The sequence below is a fragment of the Molothrus ater genome, chromosome 2 (assembly GCF_012460135.2).
Source record: "Molothrus ater isolate BHLD 08-10-18 breed brown headed cowbird chromosome 2, BPBGC_Mater_1.1, whole genome shotgun sequence".
Lineage (NCBI taxonomy): Eukaryota > Metazoa > Chordata > Aves > Passeriformes > Icteridae > Molothrus > Molothrus ater.
In genome coordinates this window covers 65,729,842-65,749,406 of record NC_050479.2, presented here as the reverse complement: position 1 = coordinate 65,749,406, position 19,565 = coordinate 65,729,842, and the positions used below count along the sequence as shown (strand labels likewise).

At 36.5% G+C, this 19,565-nt stretch overlaps 1 protein-coding gene across 2 annotated transcripts in view; it reads right to left on the bottom strand.

The window, feature by feature from the left end:
* Positions 1-11,224: 11,224 nt before the first annotated feature.
* The window catches only part of TRPC4 (transient receptor potential cation channel subfamily C member 4), a 132,057-nt gene continuing 123,716 nt past the window's right edge, over positions 11,225-19,565 (bottom strand). For both annotated transcript variants that reach the window (XM_036385845.2, XM_036385854.2), the window contains 3 exons: positions 15,930-15,971; positions 14,075-14,164; positions 11,225-13,784 (listed from right to left, as the gene is read on the bottom strand). In XM_036385845.2, coding sequence (XP_036241738.1) covers positions 13,068-13,784; positions 14,075-14,164; positions 15,930-15,971 — 849 coding nt within the window. In that variant the 3' untranslated portion in view covers positions 11,225-13,067. The remainder of the gene's footprint in view (positions 13,785-14,074; positions 14,165-15,929; positions 15,972-19,565) is intronic.

Here is a 19,565-nt window from a genome sequence, read left to right as displayed (position 1 = left end):
TATTTATTTTGTGGTGTTTATAGAACACTGGAAATTATAATTAAATGACACAGCTCATTGGTGTGAGCTGGGATTAATGCTGGTGTCAAACCAGAGAGAAAAAGGGCAATAGTTAAACTCTGACCTTGTCTGATGCATCTTTCAGTAAAACTTGTTTAGCAGGCAGCATTTATTACAAGCAAGCATTTCACTATCAGATGAGCTCTGGCCACATTAAAGATCAATTAATAGGAACTAGACTGTAACACTGGCTTTGAAAAGTAAAAACCATGGTATAAAAGAAGCATCCATGTATGTCATCGGAAGATCAGAGATGTAGCAAATTAAAAATAAGGTTAATTAAAGCTCATGGATAGATCTGTGTATAAAATGACTGGATTTCTTATGCAGATGAACAGAATTACTGTTTGATTATTCTGTATCTGCAAAAAGATAAGTTTTATGATTTCTCATATCATGCAAAATAATAAAATATAAGACCAAATACTGTACAATAAATTTTGGATTCTGTATCTTCCCTGAAAATAATTATTGCAAAAAGAGACAAAAAGAGACCTTTTTATTTTTTTTTAAGAATAGATTTTCCTTTTCAATCATACATAAAAATTTATACTAGATTGTTTGAGTGGTTGGTTGTATCTATACATTTTGCAGACTATACCAATAAATTACATGATACAGATGATACCAATCTGTCAGATCATTAAATAAATTTTAACTTCACTAAATATGCTGATTTTTAATGCAATAATATCTAATAAACTATTAGACACATAGCAGCCAGCTCCTTAAACACCTGTACTTCAATTTTTCTCACATCATAGCTACTGAGTGCGGTAGAGTGTCAATATCAGGAAATTAAAATATTATGTGTCTGAATAATCCTGAGGCTATCCGAGCAAATAACCAGTGACTACAGTTCGTATAAAACTCAGACTGCTAACATTGCTTAGTGTTTATGATGTGGGAAAGATTAGGTTTTTAGACTCTACTAATACAAAGAGAAATCAGTTTATGAGTCTAGTTAAAACTGATAAGGGACAAAATAAAAATTAACATATTCCACTAACTTTCAATAGACATCCCATTTATAGATCACTGAGTGACAAATTTCATAAAGTTATGAGCAAATTAGAGGATGCATTCTCACACATGGGGAGAATTCCAGCGACAACTCTGTGCATCTTTAAATTATTTTGAAAGCCTGTCCCTAGAACTTCTCTGAAAAGTGATCTATTTCAAAGGAAGGATTAGGACTACAATATGCATGGCCAAAGTTTCACCTTGAAAGACTGTAAGAGAACTTATGGAATACAGGACGCTCTGATATGGGGTCAAACCTTTGTCCCAGTGGTAAAATGTTTGTCAAGAATACAGTGCAGAAAAAATGTCTAATTTGGGGAGAGGTTATCTTAGACTGAATTTCTGGGGGGGTTTTGCTTTTTTTTTTTCTCCATTTTAGAGGAAAATCTTTCTATTGAGCTATATGATCTTGATAAAGCCAGAAAAATATAAGGATTACCTCAATCAAAGAGAACATGTGATATGTATCATGTACCCCATGCCCCTGGGAATGATAGATGTTGCTTTTTTTCAAACATCTATGTTTGACACAATCATTCCTTGATATGAACATGTCACAGAAGATATATGGAGCAATACTTGGTCAATATTATGTCTTATATTACTTCACAGTGAATAATAATCCCTAGTTCTATCTTGAGCAATACTAGATAATTCTAGCATGAGTAATTATCAGTTCCAAGGTTTCTTTTTTAGTACTAGTGTGTCTAGACTCATTTAGAATTTCTTCCTATGTTCTGCTCACACAGGCTTTAATTTAGGTATGATAATTCTCCCATCTGTAATTAAATCCTGGAGTTAAAGAGCATAATAAGCAAAAAGTGGGAGAACAGCCCTGGGGATATTAAGACTGATCTTTCTTTCTAACAGATGGTGTAGGCATGGATTTTAATATTGAAAAGCATAATGCTTTACTCTGTCATTTTTAGCAGTGCTTCCAAATGCTTTGACCTTTGTCATACCATTGCTAAAAGGCACTTTAGTCCTCTTTCTGTTTCATATACCTCCCTCTGGCAGAATAAGGATCACTGAAGTGGCAAGGAAATAAACCTATATGCACTTTAGGGATGACTGTAAGACTTGCAGAGTAAAGAAAAAAGACATACAATTGAGAATGAGGCTCTCAGCATGAATTATAATCAGTCCATACTGTATTTAAAGTTGATAGCAGACTTTTAAACATACTGATAACATTTAATGAGAGCTGTTACTACATGTGGGGTTTTTGCCATTGCAGAGCAACTGCACATTCATGTTGATGCCTTGAAGTCCTGGCTGATAACATCCAAACTGGAGGGGGAAAAACCCTGAAGTCTTGAAGTGGGTATAAACATAAGATATGTGACAGACAGCATGACCCAGCGTCTGAAGCCGTGTGTACTTGGGAGCCATGTGCATACTGAGCTTAGGAAACTCCTCAATGCTGAAGGTGTCATCAGCAACAGCTTCTGACTTTGGTCTGGTTCCTGGAAATTCACACTGAACAGCACTTCCAATGTCTAATACCTGTCTGCAGAACCCCCCTCCACGGCTAATAGTTCAGGTGGAGGTTTAAGAGAACTGGGTGTTGGATCACTAAGCTCCTACACAGCACATTGCTGCCCTTCATCTCCAGAAGGAACATCATTGGGCAGAAGTGATCAAATAACAGTGGACATCTGATTATGGGCCTGCAGGCTGGGCAGTGCCAGAGCAGCCAGGGGCTGCCTTCTGCCAATCACAGCTATTTCCAGCTGGCTCCAAACTGTTCGGCAGCAGACAAGACCCAGGTCTTAAATACCTGTTCAGCAAGGTAAAGGCTGGGATATATTACACGTCCTTTTTTCTTCTTGAACATTCATAGTGAACTGTCAAAATTTGTGTAATATTACTTATCTAAAAAATTATGTTTGATACCATAAGAAAAATCTGATTCTCCTGATAAAAGATTTAGTCTTTCTTTTAATTATTTGTATTTGAAGGCAAAAGTGGATTTGCTTGGATAAATAGCAAGATGTCTTAAGGGTTTTTCTTCTCCATAAGATTTTGATTCATTTTAATTTCTCAGTACAGAGGTTCTCATGAGGGATCTTTTCAGCAGCTGCCCTGGAGCTGTATAGCTTATGAAATGAAAACAGGTCCATATATTTCAGTAAATATATCAATCAACATATCGTGCATATTTAGTTCTCAAACATTGCTTTATTTATTTTCCCATCAGAAGAGTCCCTCTCCTTTTGTGAAATGAAGAACTTCCTTTCATGAAAGGAAATGAAATCTTGAAAATGGAGAAGCAAGTCTCACAAACAGTCTGGAAGGGATGTATAATAAAAAAAAGAAAATTTGGAAATGGAGTGACTATAAGCACAATAAAACGAGGTGCATTGAAAAAAGAACCAAAACTTACCAAAATTAACTACACTGAAATCCCCAAATCAGGGAACAAAGTGAAATGAAAATACAGAAGAAGAAATTGATGCAATGAAATGCTTAAAGAGAAGAAAAAATTCTCAAGGAAAAAAAAATCTGATACAAAGTGAAAACAAGAAAAGCCAGTAGGTTGACATGAAGTGCAGGAATATCAACTGAAGCCTGCCCAATTAAACCTTATTGAAATCAGAGGACAAAGTTGGACAAACACTCCAGAAAGGAGATATGGTCAATCAAAAATGAAATTGAAAATTCCAGAAAATTTGAAATTGAGTGACTACAACAAATGTACTGAGTTGAAACGAGGTGCAGTGAAATAGACCAAAACTTGCCAAAATTATTACCTTTTAAATTGTTAAAATCTGGGAAGAAAGGGAAACAAAGAGAACGAGAAGGAACTGAAGAAATAAATTTCTAAAAAATTAAAAAACTGATATGACATGAAAACAAGAAATGCCAATGGATGACATGAAATGCAGAAATATGGACCAAAGCTTGCTGAAGTGATCTTCATTGAAATTGCAAGATTCCATTCCCTTTCCTGAAAGGAACCCCTACCTTTCAGGAAAGGGAATGAAATCTTGAAATCAGAGGACAATTGAACTAACACTCCAGAAAGGAGACATAGTCAATCCAACATGAAATTGAAAAAAATCCAGAAAATTTGAAATGCACTGACTACAACCAACTGTATTTAGATGAATGAGGAGTACTAAAACAGACCAAAATTTGCCAAAATAATTTATTTTAAATCCCTAATATCAGGGGAAAATCTAAAGAAAGTGACAGGGATAAATGTGAATTAATGAAATGGTAAAAAAAAAACAACCTCAAATTAAGTGAAAGCAAGAAAAGAAAATGGACTGATATGAAGTGCAAGGAAATGAACCAAACCTTTCTGCATTTATTCTCATTGGGATTTCTGTTGCTTTCAGGAAATGAAGAATTTCCTTTCAGGCAAGGAAATGAAATTTTGAACACAGAGATGAAACTTTCAGATACGGTCTGGAAAGAAAGTATTATCAATTAAAATGCAAGTGCAAAAATGGCAGAAAATTTAGAAGTGGCTTGACCACAACCAAATGTACTGAGAGTAAATTATGAGTAGTGAAAATGACTGAAACTTGCTAAGATTTTACTTATCGAAATCCCCAAATGAAGAAACCAAATCAAAGGAAAAGTCAGGCAAAGAAAGTGAACAAATTAAACATGTGCAAAAAACCCTTCACACAAGTGAAAACATTAAAATGGCATGGGATGACATGAAGTGCAGGGAAACAGTCAAAGCCTTGCCAAATTGGCTGTTTTCGGGGGCTAAGGAGGGGCTTTCACTGGCCATCACAGCTGCAATTAAAAGGGAGCTGAGTAGGTGGATCCCTTTCTCTTATCACCCATTCAGGGGCAGGGAGGGGCCTCCTCTGGCCATCAGAGGTGTGATTACAAGGTGGCTCTAGGGGTTTTGGTGATCTGGAGTGGGTAAGCAGCATATGGCATGTCTTTGAGGATATGGTACATCTTTTTTTTTTGCTCATGCAGGCAGGGTTAGTCATCCTTCTGCTAGTGGGGTTTTTTATTTTATGTTGGGGTTTGGTTGCTTTTGGGTTTTTTTCAGCAATACTCACCAAATTTCTTCTCTGAAGGCGTGGCTGGGCAATGGAATTGTCTGCCCAGGGAGGTGGTGGAGTCATCATCCCTGGATGTGCTTAAAAAAAGACTGAATGTGGCACTCAGTGCCATAGTTTAGTTGATGAGGAGGTGTTAAGTTAGGTCATAGGTTGGACTTGATGATCTCAAAGGTCTTTTCCAACCTCGGTTCTCCTGTGGTTCTGTGATTTTGACAGAATCAACAGGTAAGTCAATAGTGTTATGCTTCCTTGGCCATGGTGACAATGTCACAGAAGATCAATAATAAAATTCTAGGTGGCTAATGAAAATACTTTAGATTGTATTTTAATGCTGTCTTTATGTGGAAAATAGATTTTCCATGGAAATTATTTCTTTTCTGGTTTACTGTAAAGAATTTTTTCTTTTGCAGTACTAGCATCTTGTTTCAGGTTTATAATTGCTTTTATTTGGTCTTTCATCACTTACTTCTCTTGACCATGCTGGGTAAATCTTGGCTCAGTATCATACATCTGGTTCTCTCTTCATCAGCTCCAGTGTGTGAGTGTGTGGGAATATTTAAGTTTTCAGAAGTTATTCATGTTCTGCAGAAATAGAAAACAAACAAACAAGCAAGGAAAGAAGTAGCTTCCAAAATGAAGTGCTCTTTCCCCACCATACATGGTCCTTAATGAATAAACTTTCTCAGTATTTATTTCTCTGGGGAAATATGAGCCAGATTTGGGTTAGTTTGACTTCCTAAAACTCTGGGTGTTCGGGCCGATGTTTTGGGTTCTAAAACAGAACAAACGCTAAAAATGTTTGTTCTGTTTTAGACAGTTTAGGCTGTTTTAGACAGCCTTAACTATTGAAATACTTTCTTACATGTGTTTTATATTTATGTGCTATTATATTTTTTGTGTTATTGTTACTATTGTTTAGACATTACTGTCAAGGGCTCTATATCATATCTATCACTGGGTAAACAAATCATTATTATGCACTCTTAAAATCAGCAGAGCACATTTCTCTGTGGCTGAAATCTTCATGCTTCTTCCATGTAGATCTGATTTCAGATCAGAGCTGCACAATTCAAGGACAATAAATTCACTTGGGAAATAGAGAGTTTTAGATCTTGGAAAGTAACAGTCATGTAAAAATAATATCAGTAGAACCAGTCCTCAGATGAGGTCTCTCATAATCTCTCCTGATTTAGCATCTCTCTGTTAATGTAATTCTTAATAATTAATAAATAAAATTCTGGGTGTCTTTTAAAGCACCCACAGAAGCAACTGTATAGTTCAAAAAAAAAAAAGGAAAAAAGGTCTCTCTAATTTTACTTAATAAAAGTGAAGGGAACTAAGAATGCGGATATTCACTTCTCTAAATATCACATATTTATAAAAATGTGTCTCTTTCAATTTTCTTTTCCCTGCTTCTTTTTCTTGATGTAGAAGTGGATTCTGTTAAATTAGTCACAGTGAAAGAATATTTCCATGCTTTTCTAGCTGCATTCATTTTGGATATGGCTGAAAAAAATTATATCTGAGTACCACACGTAATTAATCCAAACAAAACTATCTTTTAATCCTAAGGACATAAGGTCAAAAGTGACATTTTATTATTTAGTCTTACTTTCTACTTTTAGAAATAGGTAGCAGAAAAATGTAAGACATTTTTATTAGTGGAGTTACACATTCTCTGTAAAAACAAAGTAATAGATAGGGAAGATATGCAGAAGAAAAAGGGATAAAAATTATTGCACTAATGAGCATCTGTGTAGGACTTTCTGAGTTTTTCTGAATATCTTTGAATGCTTATTGTATTTGAGACAAGTTGACACTTTCAGAAAATGATGCATCACCCATCTTGTAAACTCCATTTTGTATGCTAAAAGCCTAAGTCATTAACCAGAATGAGTTGTTTTGCAGCTGACATTCTCACTTGGCCACATTTAAGGAGCAGTCTGTGCTGTCCATTAAATTTATGAAAGGTTAGCTCAATGCTTTCAGATGTTCTTAGGGTACTAATTAACTACAAAACCTCATGAATCTCTAAAAACTGGAAAATCTCTGTGTTTTTGTTTTGTTTTTTTTTTTTTTTTGTTTGGGGTTGGAGGGTTTTGGTTTTTTGTTTTTTTTTTTTTTTTTAATGGGGACTGGAGTTCACGAATACAGTATTTCAATCCTATAAGATTTGCTATTACAGGAGAAAAAAAGTCTTTTTACTAGCCTGTTAAATTAAAACACATGGATTCCTAGAACATTTTTATCTTGCTCACTAACCATGGACTTTTATTGCCTGTTTAATAATTTATGGAATAATTTTATTGTGAATTTAAAAGCTGAGCACAGAAAGCAAATATAGATGGGGCTATTCCTGCTTTCTCAGTTCCATTAAATAAAAGTATGCCAGCTCTTATGAATTAACTCTTAACTCTATGCAGTGGAGGAGATGAGTTCTGCATGTGTGAAGTTCTCTTAGTAACCTTCAGACTGGAACCTTTTTGGAAACACCTGTTTTACATCTTGTACATTTCCTCTGTCTCCACTGCAAGCATGGCTCTCATACTCTTAGAATGCAACACTGAGGGTGTTGCCATCAAGAGACTTCCTTTTGAGCAAGGACATCCTCAACTGCATTGTCAAAGAAGAAAAGTGAGAGAAAAGATACTGAAGAAGCACCATGATGAACTTGTATTCATTTCAACTATCAGCTATTGGAAACAGGTTTCTAGTCGTAGAACTCCCTCTTAAATGTACAAAAGCGGCAAAGATCTCTATCAAAGACAATTATCCTGATATTAAGTGTCTGAAATTGAAAGTTGCATTGGCCCTTGAATGTACCAATGGGGTACCATGGTAGAAAAGTAGTAGGTTACAAAGAGCTAAAGGCCAGAATGAAAAGGCCACAGCAGTAATGAGCACTACTACAACACCTACTGCTGCACAGCACTCGGTTGTGAATGTGACAGTCAATTCAAGAGAGCAGAAAGTTTAATTGAAATGAAAATAGCATAACTGGTTTAGACTACAGACAAAGAAACCAAAGGCTGAAGGGGGATGAGTATAGTCAAAGCAAACAGTAGTCAGAAAAATATTATATAATTAAAAGATAGTGGCTACCCTAAAGTACAAATATGAACAATTGAAACTATTCATGTGTATAAACATTTCATAGCTATATTTAGCAACAGCAGAAGATTTGATTAATTAGGAAGAGAATTACATGTTGGGGGGACCTGTGATGAAATTGTATGATGTAGTTCTCTTACAGTTCTAAAGTCATGATGGTTGAAGTTGCAGCTGTTTTTGCTGTTTTGATATTAATGAGAAACGACCTCTGTTTCATTCTTTACACTGCTACAAATAAAGCAACTTATCATGTAACCAAAGCAGTGGTTACTGAACTTGGTTCGATGTAGCTCAGTGAGTTCAACTTCTTTTCATTACTGGAGGATTGAAATTCATCCTTAACTGCAGCAATTTATTTTGGAGTATATCCAACTACTTAACCATAAACTGTCTCAAAGGATCCCTAATCTGCTCCTGCTGCAGTGAACGTAGGGTCCATAATTAAAACTTCAGCTAGGGAAAGAGTTTAAACACAAAGTAAGATTTTCTCAACAGAGATCAGAGTGCCGATGTTGGAAGACAGATGTGCCCAAGGACATTTTACTGGCGTTATCAAAAGGTTGCTTGATATGGGAAACGGGCAAACTTTGAGTAGGGAGTTCCCTCTTCCCAGGAGTAGGTATCTAGTATTGCGATTGTTACGTGTACATTTACTAGTACTACTGCATTCACTACCACTATCATTACCAGCACTATTACTATTTACCACTATTATTATTTTTGTGAGGTTTCTCTACTCACTAAAGCTTTTGGTATCTCTTAAGAGACTTTAAAATGAAGATGGATTATGTTGTTATCCAACTTGTACAGCTATATTCCCAAAAGAATATTTGATGCTAAATGTTTTGAACTGTATTCAAAAGTTCATTGCCTCTTCAAAATATTTAGACACGATTTGCTTCTTTTCTCTTTCATGCTGCTTCTCAGAATATGATGAAATATTCATCTGAGGTTTTGACAGTAAATGGAGTGTTATAGCTTGCAATATACATATAGAATTTAAGAAGAACATATAGTAATTTCTTTGTGTCTTTTTTCTATGCTTTATTCCTGTGAGGAAGCTAAGAAAAAATTTTCCCCCTCAAAGATCAGTCAAAGGATGCCATTAAGGAAGACATTCTTGCATCAAATACACTTTAGAAGAATTTTGAAATTTCACCTTTTACAGCTCCCAACAGCTATAACTATAGATATGCATTCTCCTGGAACTAGGTACTATTTATTAAAAAAAAAAAAAACAATTTGTATTCAGAAAGCCATAGAAATTCTCATTAAATCCTGATGTATCAAAAAGAAAGTGCTGTGTGATGTGTTTAGCTCATCTCACTCAATGTAATGGTCTCAATCTATGAATGAAGAAAACAAGATTAAAACCAGCTGCAGAGCTGTGGTTACCCCTGGCAGAGTCTTGGTCTCTGGTAACATTGTACCACGTACAAATATAGCTGTGGCCTGCAGCTGGCCCACAGGACCCCATAGTCTGAATCCTCTGATGTTCTCACTTCTGCAGTGCCCTTGAGGGCCACTGAAGCATGCAGAGTCAGAAGGAGCTTTTGCAATTTTATCTTGAAGGTAAGCATGCAGCATTTGCATCCCTGGCCTCTGACTGTGAATCAATGTGAAGCACTGTCTTGAATGAATTCAAGCTGCCTCCTGTCCAGCTATGCCAAAGTGGCAAAGTCCTGCTGGGCTGTCTGTACTCTGTTTCTCCAGGAGCTGAAGAAATGAGGCAAAAAAAAGAAAAAAAGCTGAAGAACAAAGGGCAGTCAGGTGCTGTCCTTACAAAAAAAAATAATTAAAAAATGTTTCCTCAACATTCTAAGCAACCTAATATTGGTATTAAATCCCTTTGTACTTAGTCAGTTTTCTAGCTGCATGAAACATTTAACAATTTTAGGCTCTGCTTCAAAAAACTGTCCTTTATAGGGGTTCATATCCTGGTCCATTTGTATTCCTCCTATATTGATGCTAATGGAAGCTGCAGGAAGGGACAGGTAGGTTAGAACTTTTTAATTTCTTTTGGGAAGAAAGTATGCTCAGCTTTGCAAAGCTTAAAAATGCCTCTGCTGTGGCATTACAAGCTTTGCTCTGTGCATATCTTGATATTTCTTGGCCCAGGTGTCCTCTCAGAGGCATCCAGTGAGAAAGGGTTTTTTTTTTGGCTGCCTGCAAAGCATTAAAAGTCCATCACCATTTCAGTTTTGGATATATTTTGGGCTCATCTGTTATCACAGAATGAGGTGCTTATTTGGCATTACTTTTAAGTTCCATCAGGTCCTAATTACATCAGGTCCTTATTACTGTCAAGCTTCGATGCCTAAGAATAACATAAAAATAGAGCAGATGTTGATTTTAAGTATGCTTTATTTATTAGACTGATGTTCCAGTATTTGGATGTAAGAAAAAAAAAAAAAAAAAGGCAGCAACAGCCTCTTGCTATGCAATAAATTGTGTCCCCGTGGTTTAGTATCCTGCCCACCTGCACTGTCTCTGCTGCTCTGTCTTGTATCCATGACTTAGACTGATGCACAGCACAGTGGGGTCACGAAGTGATGGTGTGGCTGATATTTCACTTTACAGTGTTGGGAACTTTATGCACAGGGGAAACAGGCTCTTATGATGCCAGAATAATAGGCACAACTCAGACCTGCTGTAGTTAACTTGTTCTGATAATGGTGATGTTTGCAATACAAATACCGTGCTCAGGCACTTTCTGTCTGGAGTGAAACCATGTGGCTGGAATGTGTTGAAAGCTCTTTTGAGCTAGCACTGTCTGTTTTGAATTTGGCTAGTGTAAAGGGAGTAAGCTTAGGACTCAAAGGCATTACAAACCATGATGAAGAATGAGAAATTGAATGCAGTAGTGGGGAAGGACTGTTAACTGGCATATAGAAAAATTTGTGACAATGTGACACATTTGCCTTATGGCATCTTTGGCAAAAATGTTACAGTACAAAAAAGAACTCTCTAAAAGAGTTAACCTAATACAAATGATATGAGGGTATTCCACCATTATTATTATTATTTATTTCTTTTTATACTTTTAATAATTCAGGTGCTTTCCAGACAGAAAAGCTGCAGGCTCTGCCCCAAGGAGCTTACAATCTAAAGGTGGACAAGGAGAGAGACATGAAGGAGAGAGGGTCTACAGAGCAGTCAAGAGGTGAAGATGGAAACTAACCAAACAAATATGATTTGAACACATTGCTGCAAAGCTATACAAACTATTTTCCAATTATGACTCATATTTTCCATTTTGGTTTAACTGTATCTGCCATGACACAAACAGGTATGGAGGAAGGAAGCTTTCATCAGAGAGAGTAGCATATGTGTAAAATGGAGCTGGAAAACTCACCTTAAGTTTAGAGATGAGAGGGGTTTGCCTGGATTTCTAAGACACAGTTCAGCACCAGGACAATTTAGAGCCAGAATGACATGGCTTTAGGTCAGGCTCTACAGGTTTACATGGGATAGATTCCATCAGAAATGTAAATTCACTCTATACATCCGGAAGTTCCTTAATACATGCTAATATGAATTACAAAATCTACCATGGCAGGGCTGAGGAAGAATGAAATAACAACACCTTTGTGGTATATTCAGTGGAGGAAAGAATGGTGTTGAAAGCTAGGGGTGGTTAGTCTTATGCCAGTTGTAAAATGACATTTTTAATAATATAGGACACCAGCCAATGATTAAAAAAAACCCACAATGTTTAATTTTAAAAATACTGGTTTTAACTAAGACAGTGAGTCACTCATCAGTTATGAAAAATACTATTAGGTTTTCTTTATACATTTAGTATCTATTATAAAACACCCAATCAGGTTCCCCCAAACTGTAAAATCGTCAAAGAAACTCCCTTAAGGCGTGCCTTCTAAAACTTCTCAACAAATTGCCATATTTATTCAAGTACTCAGGGGAATCACTGTATGCTTTTTTATTCCTGGAGTATCTTTCCCTTATCAAATCCAAGTGTGTTGTAAAGGCAGAAGCTAATAAGCAGCTGAATATTAAAGTGCATAGGTTGTCCACATGAGGAAAAATAGATGGTTGAAGAAGCAGTAGCTGTGGTGATAAAGGCTTCTTGGGGAGTAATCCATCATCAATTTTTCTAAGCCACAGATATTTCTCTTCCTCTAAGAAACATTTCTACAGTCTTCAAAACTTGCAAATGCATTTCTAACAATGGTATCAGGACAGTCACACTCCTCTTGCTGTGAGGGAAAAGTTGTAATTAAATATCAAATAGACCTATTTTTCATAATTTACAGGTATTCATATTCCTTCAATAAATAAAAGAATATAATTTATCTTCTGATTCTGTATAGATTTTGACACAAGTTTCTAGCAATTTAAACAAATGATTCTAATAGCTTGACATGAATTATGCTGGCAGAAATCACATATGATTATTATGGTGCACAGAATCTTTTAAGAACCTACAAAGTTAAATAAAAGCTTACAAGTCTCTTAAGCTACTTTTTATTTGCATAGAAAAATATTTATCATAGGAGTTAACTATCATATGAGAGAAATTCCATTTGCTGTAATTGAAAAAGATAGCTAAAAAGTTTCTGTGGGTTATTGCAACAGTACAAGAATACAAGATGCTTCCATTTATTAAAAAATGTAAAACAAATCGTGAAAGCTAAAGCAGGCTACAAAACAGAAGGTCCTCATATTTTCTTTCTCTTGACTACTATGTTACAAGATCATGTGCCACAGTTGAGTACTATAAAGTGTAATTCTGCATTAGCTAATGTAGTTCTTAAAACATTCCCCCCCAAAAGCACTATGCAAAATATATATATTTGTAAATGCTTCCTCCTGTAAGCATCACAACCTCGTTATCACATAGTCCCCCTGAACAATTGTTTCCTGTTTCCCATCAGAGTCAATGCTAATGTCCAAAGCCTTGCCCAGCTGATCCTGTGGAGTGGCAGGTTCTGAGCTCTGTAACTCCATTTTCTCTGTTTCTGAAGGACAAATACTCCCCTCTTCGTGTGAATCCAAAGACTCGCTGGTGTTTTGTGACTCAGCTAACACACATTTTTTGCCAGGACTTTGGAAGTTTAATTCACAGTTCATGATCAATTCTCCCTCTTCCAGTTCATCAGTTTTCTCACATTGTTCTTCTGCCTGTTGGCGGGAAACTTCTTCAGAAACGGTGTATATTTTATTTTTACTCTGCTCCACAGAGTTTGTTTTTGATCGTCTGTGAAACAACCCAAAATTTTTTATGTCTGTTACAAAATTCACACGCTTTTGTTTCTCCTGAGTGGACTCTGACACCATCATTGCTGAGCCATTGCTTACATTATGTCCTTCAGAGGCGATACTGGCTGATCGTGGGTGAATCATCGTTGTTATGTCAAAAAGGCTGAAGGGTTTCTTCTTTCCTTTCTTGTTTCCTTCACTCTCACTATTTTCTTCATTTTCTGACAGAGAGGCAGTGTCTTTGCTCATCTTTCCAGTCTGCAAATTAGACAGCTTGCTTCCTTTTAATAAACCCAGGACTTCAAAGCGAAAGCTGGAAATATCTTGTTTTAACTCCTAAAAATTAGAAAAAAAGATGAAATGTCAGAACATCAAAGTGAATTTGACTTTTCTTTTGAAATAAAAAGAGAAAAAAAAAAGGGGGGGAAAAAGGGCTTATGTTTGGGTCAGTAATAAACTTTACTCTCTCAGTGTTGGGATACCTGGCATCTTCAAGGCTGAAGATCTTGCTCTAGGAAGCAAGTTATATGCTACCTGAATAACTAAGTGTAAGAAATATGCTTCAGAGTTTTAAAATATCTTTCTAAATTACTAAAACACTTATAAAGATAAAAATAAACACATACCTTAAAATTTTCTTCTGTCAATCCTTCCTCAGTTTTGGCATCTCTTATCATTGCTGCAACATACCTTTTAACCAGATTTCTCATAACTTCCTAAAAATATAAAGTATTGTATTAGCTTTCTTGGTATTAGTTAGTAAACCTACACTCACAGGCTCTGCTTGGGCTTTTTCATGCATTAGGAACATGACAAAAACTATACAAACCTGTTTGAAAATTTGTTTTGCTATTTGATGGAAACTACTAATGCTTATTATCCTGAGAAGGGATATGTTGGGTTTGACCCAAGGTATGTTTCCTGCCAGTAAGATCCAGCCTGGAAGGAAGCAGTTGCTGATGCCTCATGAGGAGAGCAAGTCTGGTATGGTTGTACAACTTTATTTCCAGCTATTCTCTCTCAAGCCTCTTGTGCTGTGAGACACAGTGACTCTCTGAACAAAAACAATAGTTCTAGGTTTAATTGGCTGTGACAGGTTTTCTTATGCATTTTGAACTAATGCAAACTTCCAGCATTCAAAAATCCTCTGCCAGTGAATTCCACAGTATGGAGTAAGATTCTGTTTCAGGGTTTTATTTTTAACCTTCGGTCTAGTAGCTTCCAGTGTTGTCTTCTAAGAATTCTAGAAATTATTTAGGTTGAAATAGATACCTGGAGGCTGTCTGAGTCATCTCAGGGCCATGCCCAGTCAAGTGCTGAATATCTCCATGGGTGGAGATACTGCAGCCTCCCTGAGCAACATTTTCCAGTTCTTTACTACTCTCACTGTGAAGACAATTCTCCTTACCCTACAGAATTACCCTTCCTTCAACTTGTGTCCATTTTGTCTTTTGCATTGTACCTCTAAGAAAAATCTGGCTCCTTCTCTCTAACCACCCACTATGATATTTAAGGCAGCAGTTATATTTCCCCTAACCTACTCCAGGCTGAAATCCGAGCTGCTTATATGACAGTTCTCTAACCATTGGTGCCCCCTTGCTGGATCCCTTCCAGTTTGTCAACATCTCTCTTGTGGGGACCAGACATGGCATGCTGCTCTGGATACAGTCCCACAGGCGAGGGCTGGAGGACAAAAATCACTTCCCTCAAAAGGCCTTCTATACAGCCTCACTTACGCAGTGTAGTACATGTGTGGCATTCAGTTCACAGATAAACGGCAACCACTGCTCTGTGCTCACCTTCCTCACGATTCTATAGATCCCTGTTGTACTTCCCACAGCTTCCTCTTCCTCAGGCTGGAAAAGTCCCAGCTTACCTAGTTATTTCCCATTTGGGATTCATTAACTACCAAGCCTACGGCTCACACCTTGTTTAACTTTTACAGAACAAAAATTCAAAATAAAGATGAAAATTAGTAATTGTGAAATAATAATCTAAAAAAAGTAGAAACTGAAGAAGGAAGGATGAAAAATAATTGCTTACATACAGGGGATCTAGGCAGAGGGGTTATTAAGGAAGTTATTAATGGAGCATTAAAGCTGGAGAGATGAAGAGCAGGTTCTGATGGAGCATTTCAGGTCACTGTACATATGGTCCTGATGTTTCCTGGCAGGAAGGAGTTTGCTTTTTTTAAAGGCAATCCATGTTACACTGGGCAAAATACTGGATAGCATGTTATTGCTCTTGAAAATATCCTTTTGCTCCAAAAAGAAGACAATTGTATTCTGAAATTCATTTGTTTGAACATCAAAAATACTAAGCTTGTTTGCTGAAGAGGAAATAAGTACAGATTTTATAGTTTTTCCCATTTATTTTCCTTTTCCACTTTCTCATGAAACTCTTCCATATTTTTCTTTCCTCATGAAGACATTCTGAAGTCATAGAAAAACAATGGCCTAAAGAATAACCATAGGCCTGTACCTGGTATTGATGATGTCTCCTCAAATTGTCAGCTGCACGTCTCTGAAAAATAGAAAAGAATAAAAAAATATTAATCTCTGTGGGGAAGTAAAATATTTAAGCATAGAAAACAGCAGGCCTGTGCATTATACAGTATCTAGCAAGCTGAGAGAAGAGGTTCAAAATCTGTTGAAAAATGACAGCATTTGCTCTATAGAAAGGGGAAGGCTGCTGTGGGGAAGGCAGAGTTGATTTTCTACATTTTTGTCAAAATGCTTTTATTCCTGCATCAGCATGGATGTGGTGGGGCCGTCAGGTCCCAGGCTGCAGAGTCCCAAGGTCAATGATCTGAGATGGAAGTGGAACAATGAATCATGTCACTCACTTGCACAGACTGAAGCATATTTTACTGAATTGAAAGAAGCTTGACTCATGTCAAGTTAGATTTTTCTTGGAGGTACACAGTGAAAGAATGGGAGTCAATGACATGAGTTACAGAAGGGAAATTCTGCATGGAAAACCGTCAATATGGTGGGATTTGTAAAGCCATGGCATAAGTAAGACACTTGCTATGGCTCCTAATGTCTCATTTAAGGTAAAGGTAATCAAAACCTGCACTATAAAACTGTGTTAATGAGAAAAGCTCTCCCTTAGCTCTCTGTTAAAAACACTTAGTCATAGAGAGCTGTATGGAAGAAAGAAACAGCTTTCAACACAGTATGGTGTTGATAAGGAGGGAGGGTAAAAGGGACAGTAACTCTGAAAAGGAGCAGCAAAAAGATGTGCGGTAGGATGAAAGAATTGCCCAGGTTTCAAGCAGGTGAATTAAATTAAACTGCCATATCTAAGGGCTGCCCAGAAGAAGACGGGGAAAAAAGGCCAGATTTATTTATTCCTTTGATTTCCTTTTGTCCTCAATTGCATAATGAGTAACATATCCCCATCCTCTACAATAATTATTCCTAACTGGTGAAAGAAACACAGCTTTAACTTAGACTCTCATATCTGCTGCTGACAAGAAAATAACGTGTCTGACCACTGATTGTATCTCTACAAAACAGAACACTTGACACAAGCTTAAAACAGGGGGAAAGGACATCCAAAGGACTTGTTGAAATTGACCTCAGTTGCACAGTAAGGCAGGCACAGCAAGTTATTGAATCTTTTTCTTTTTTACTTGAAAGAAATGATGAACCTTCTCCCTGTACTTGGAGTCAGTTTATTCTTCAGGGTTGATTTCTTGTTTGCAATTAATTTGAGAGATGCAGTGGCTTCGTGGCTGGGCTAGCAAAAACTAATAGAAAGGAGGAAAGTCATTATTTTCTAATCAGTCTGAAGAGCCACTGTGGGGTAGGCTTTGTACATGAGAATGCTTTCTTCAGTATTTTCCCAGATTGTGTTTCTCCATCTATGCCTCGTAAAAGAGAAAATGGATATTCCTTGTGTTTAAGGATGGAGGGATGGGCGAGCTTGCCCTTCACCAGGGCCAGAGGGGACAGTGTAGCCTTGGGAAGGCTCAAACCCTCCCTAACACCCGGACTTAGCCGGTTTTTAGAAAAAAAAAAAAAAAATTCAGCTTTCTTGCAGTTGGCCACACGGTGGAGATGTTTCATTCTGCTGAGAGAACACTAAGGGAGTCCGTGGCTAAGAGAGCTCTCAACAAGAGATCTGACTCACAGGTGAAGGGAAAAACAATTTAGGGTGTAATTGAAACACACTTCAGGTAAAGTGAATAACTCCTAAATAAAAAAAATGCTGATTTTTTTCTTGCACAATACTTCCTGCAGCTGCTGTCTATTCTGCTTTATTTTACAGTGAAATGTGAAATAAATGCATAGGTTCAATTCTGTATCTGTAACAAGAGCTATCTAGATACCATTTATCCTTTTTTTGCAGCCAATTTGGAAACTCCCAGAAACAGAGGCTGTGGCTTTTCCCCTTAATGTAATGCCAACAAGTGCAATTTGGGATAACTATGTGAAAAGATTTATGTAATAATGTGTCAGAACAGTTCTACTGCACTTAATTGTTTTCAATCCATACCACCAAGATGCTGAAAGAAAATTAATTTAATTGTATGTTTGCACACACATCTACATACCTCCTCCACAGGGAATTACACATAACCTATCAAATTTATTATCACCAAATATTTCTCTATTTCTCATTTAAATGTTTAGGTGCCATCTCCAGTTCCCAATCATCTTTTGCTTCCTTTTGAAAGTAGAATGAATCTTTGCCGAAACACATCTGAAAACCAGGCTATTCACTAGAAATAAAATGTCATTAACATTCATATTTTCCTTATTTAGTTCTATATAGTCTTTACTTAGTTCTCAGCTGGCCTGCTTTTCTCTACTCAGTTATAGTCTAATTTATGGTTCAAAATTTTTTTCAAGTAACCATTGTTCTCTGTGCATGAACAAGTTGAAAATTATGACTGGCAAAAGGATGAAAGTTTAATTTTACTAAAAATAGTAACAGGCTGGGAAACATGGTTATGCATGTTGAATACAATAATGAAATTGAAGGGGATGCTGCTGTCACTTTCCAAAAGGGGGCACTAATATCCTTTAGGAAACTTTAATAGTAGCTCCACTAGTAGTGGTAATTATCTGATCCTCCTGTTTATGCCATTGCTAGCAATTTACACTGTTTGGAAAAAAAGATCTCTTTAGCAGTCAAAAGATTAGTAAAATTGTATTGCTTATTTTGATGTGTTTTATTAAAATTATATCTTTTATAATGGAGGAATAGAAATCCAATGCTTGCACTTGACCTTAAACTTCTTAGTGATAAAGAAAATGGAAATATTGTCTGAAGCTGTGGGATATATTCCTCATCTTGACTAGAAGCATCACCTTTAAAGGATTAGAACTTATCTGTGTTGACAAAGAAGATTCTCCATGAAATGATTCTTGGCTATACCAGGAACACTCCAGATTATTGATTTCCACACCAGATGGAAGGCATTATTTCTTTGCTCAACTTTCAATAAGAGACATTACAGAGAAAATACAAAATGTTTACACTGACTTGGAAATTGCATCATTTTCCACTAGGTGAAAAAAGAATAGGAGAAGGGAAAAGGAGATTTTCTGTGACAAATGATAATAAAATCGTGTAGATTGCTCGGAAAATGGCATAAAATTCTGTATAGTTAGAAAAGAGGCAACTGTTTATCTAAACATCAGATGCAAAAAAAAAAAAACTGAAGCTATCTCTGTCAATCCTTTCAATTTTCACTTCTGAAATACTTAAAATTATAGATGAAACACTTTTTGGTGACTGATCAGATGTAAAGTAGAATATAATTTGAGGAAAGCAGTACTGTTTGTTCTGGTGGGACTAGAATTTCTTTTCCCATATATATTTTTTTTTTTCTGAAATACAGATGGCCAACAGCATCAGCCATAAGCCATAAGCCTTGTGCAGTCAGGAAAACCTCAGCCTAATTAATAGAATTATATTACTAATCTGGCTTTTGCAAAGGTAAGCTAACAAAATTAATAGAACTGATACAGATATAGATATAGATGATATAGATATATGTGAAAAGCAGCACACAAGCATGCACTTACTTCAGAATTTTAAGTGCAGGAGATAACTGATAATAGCTGAAGAAAATGCTGCATACCTGGGATATGTCAAAATGAC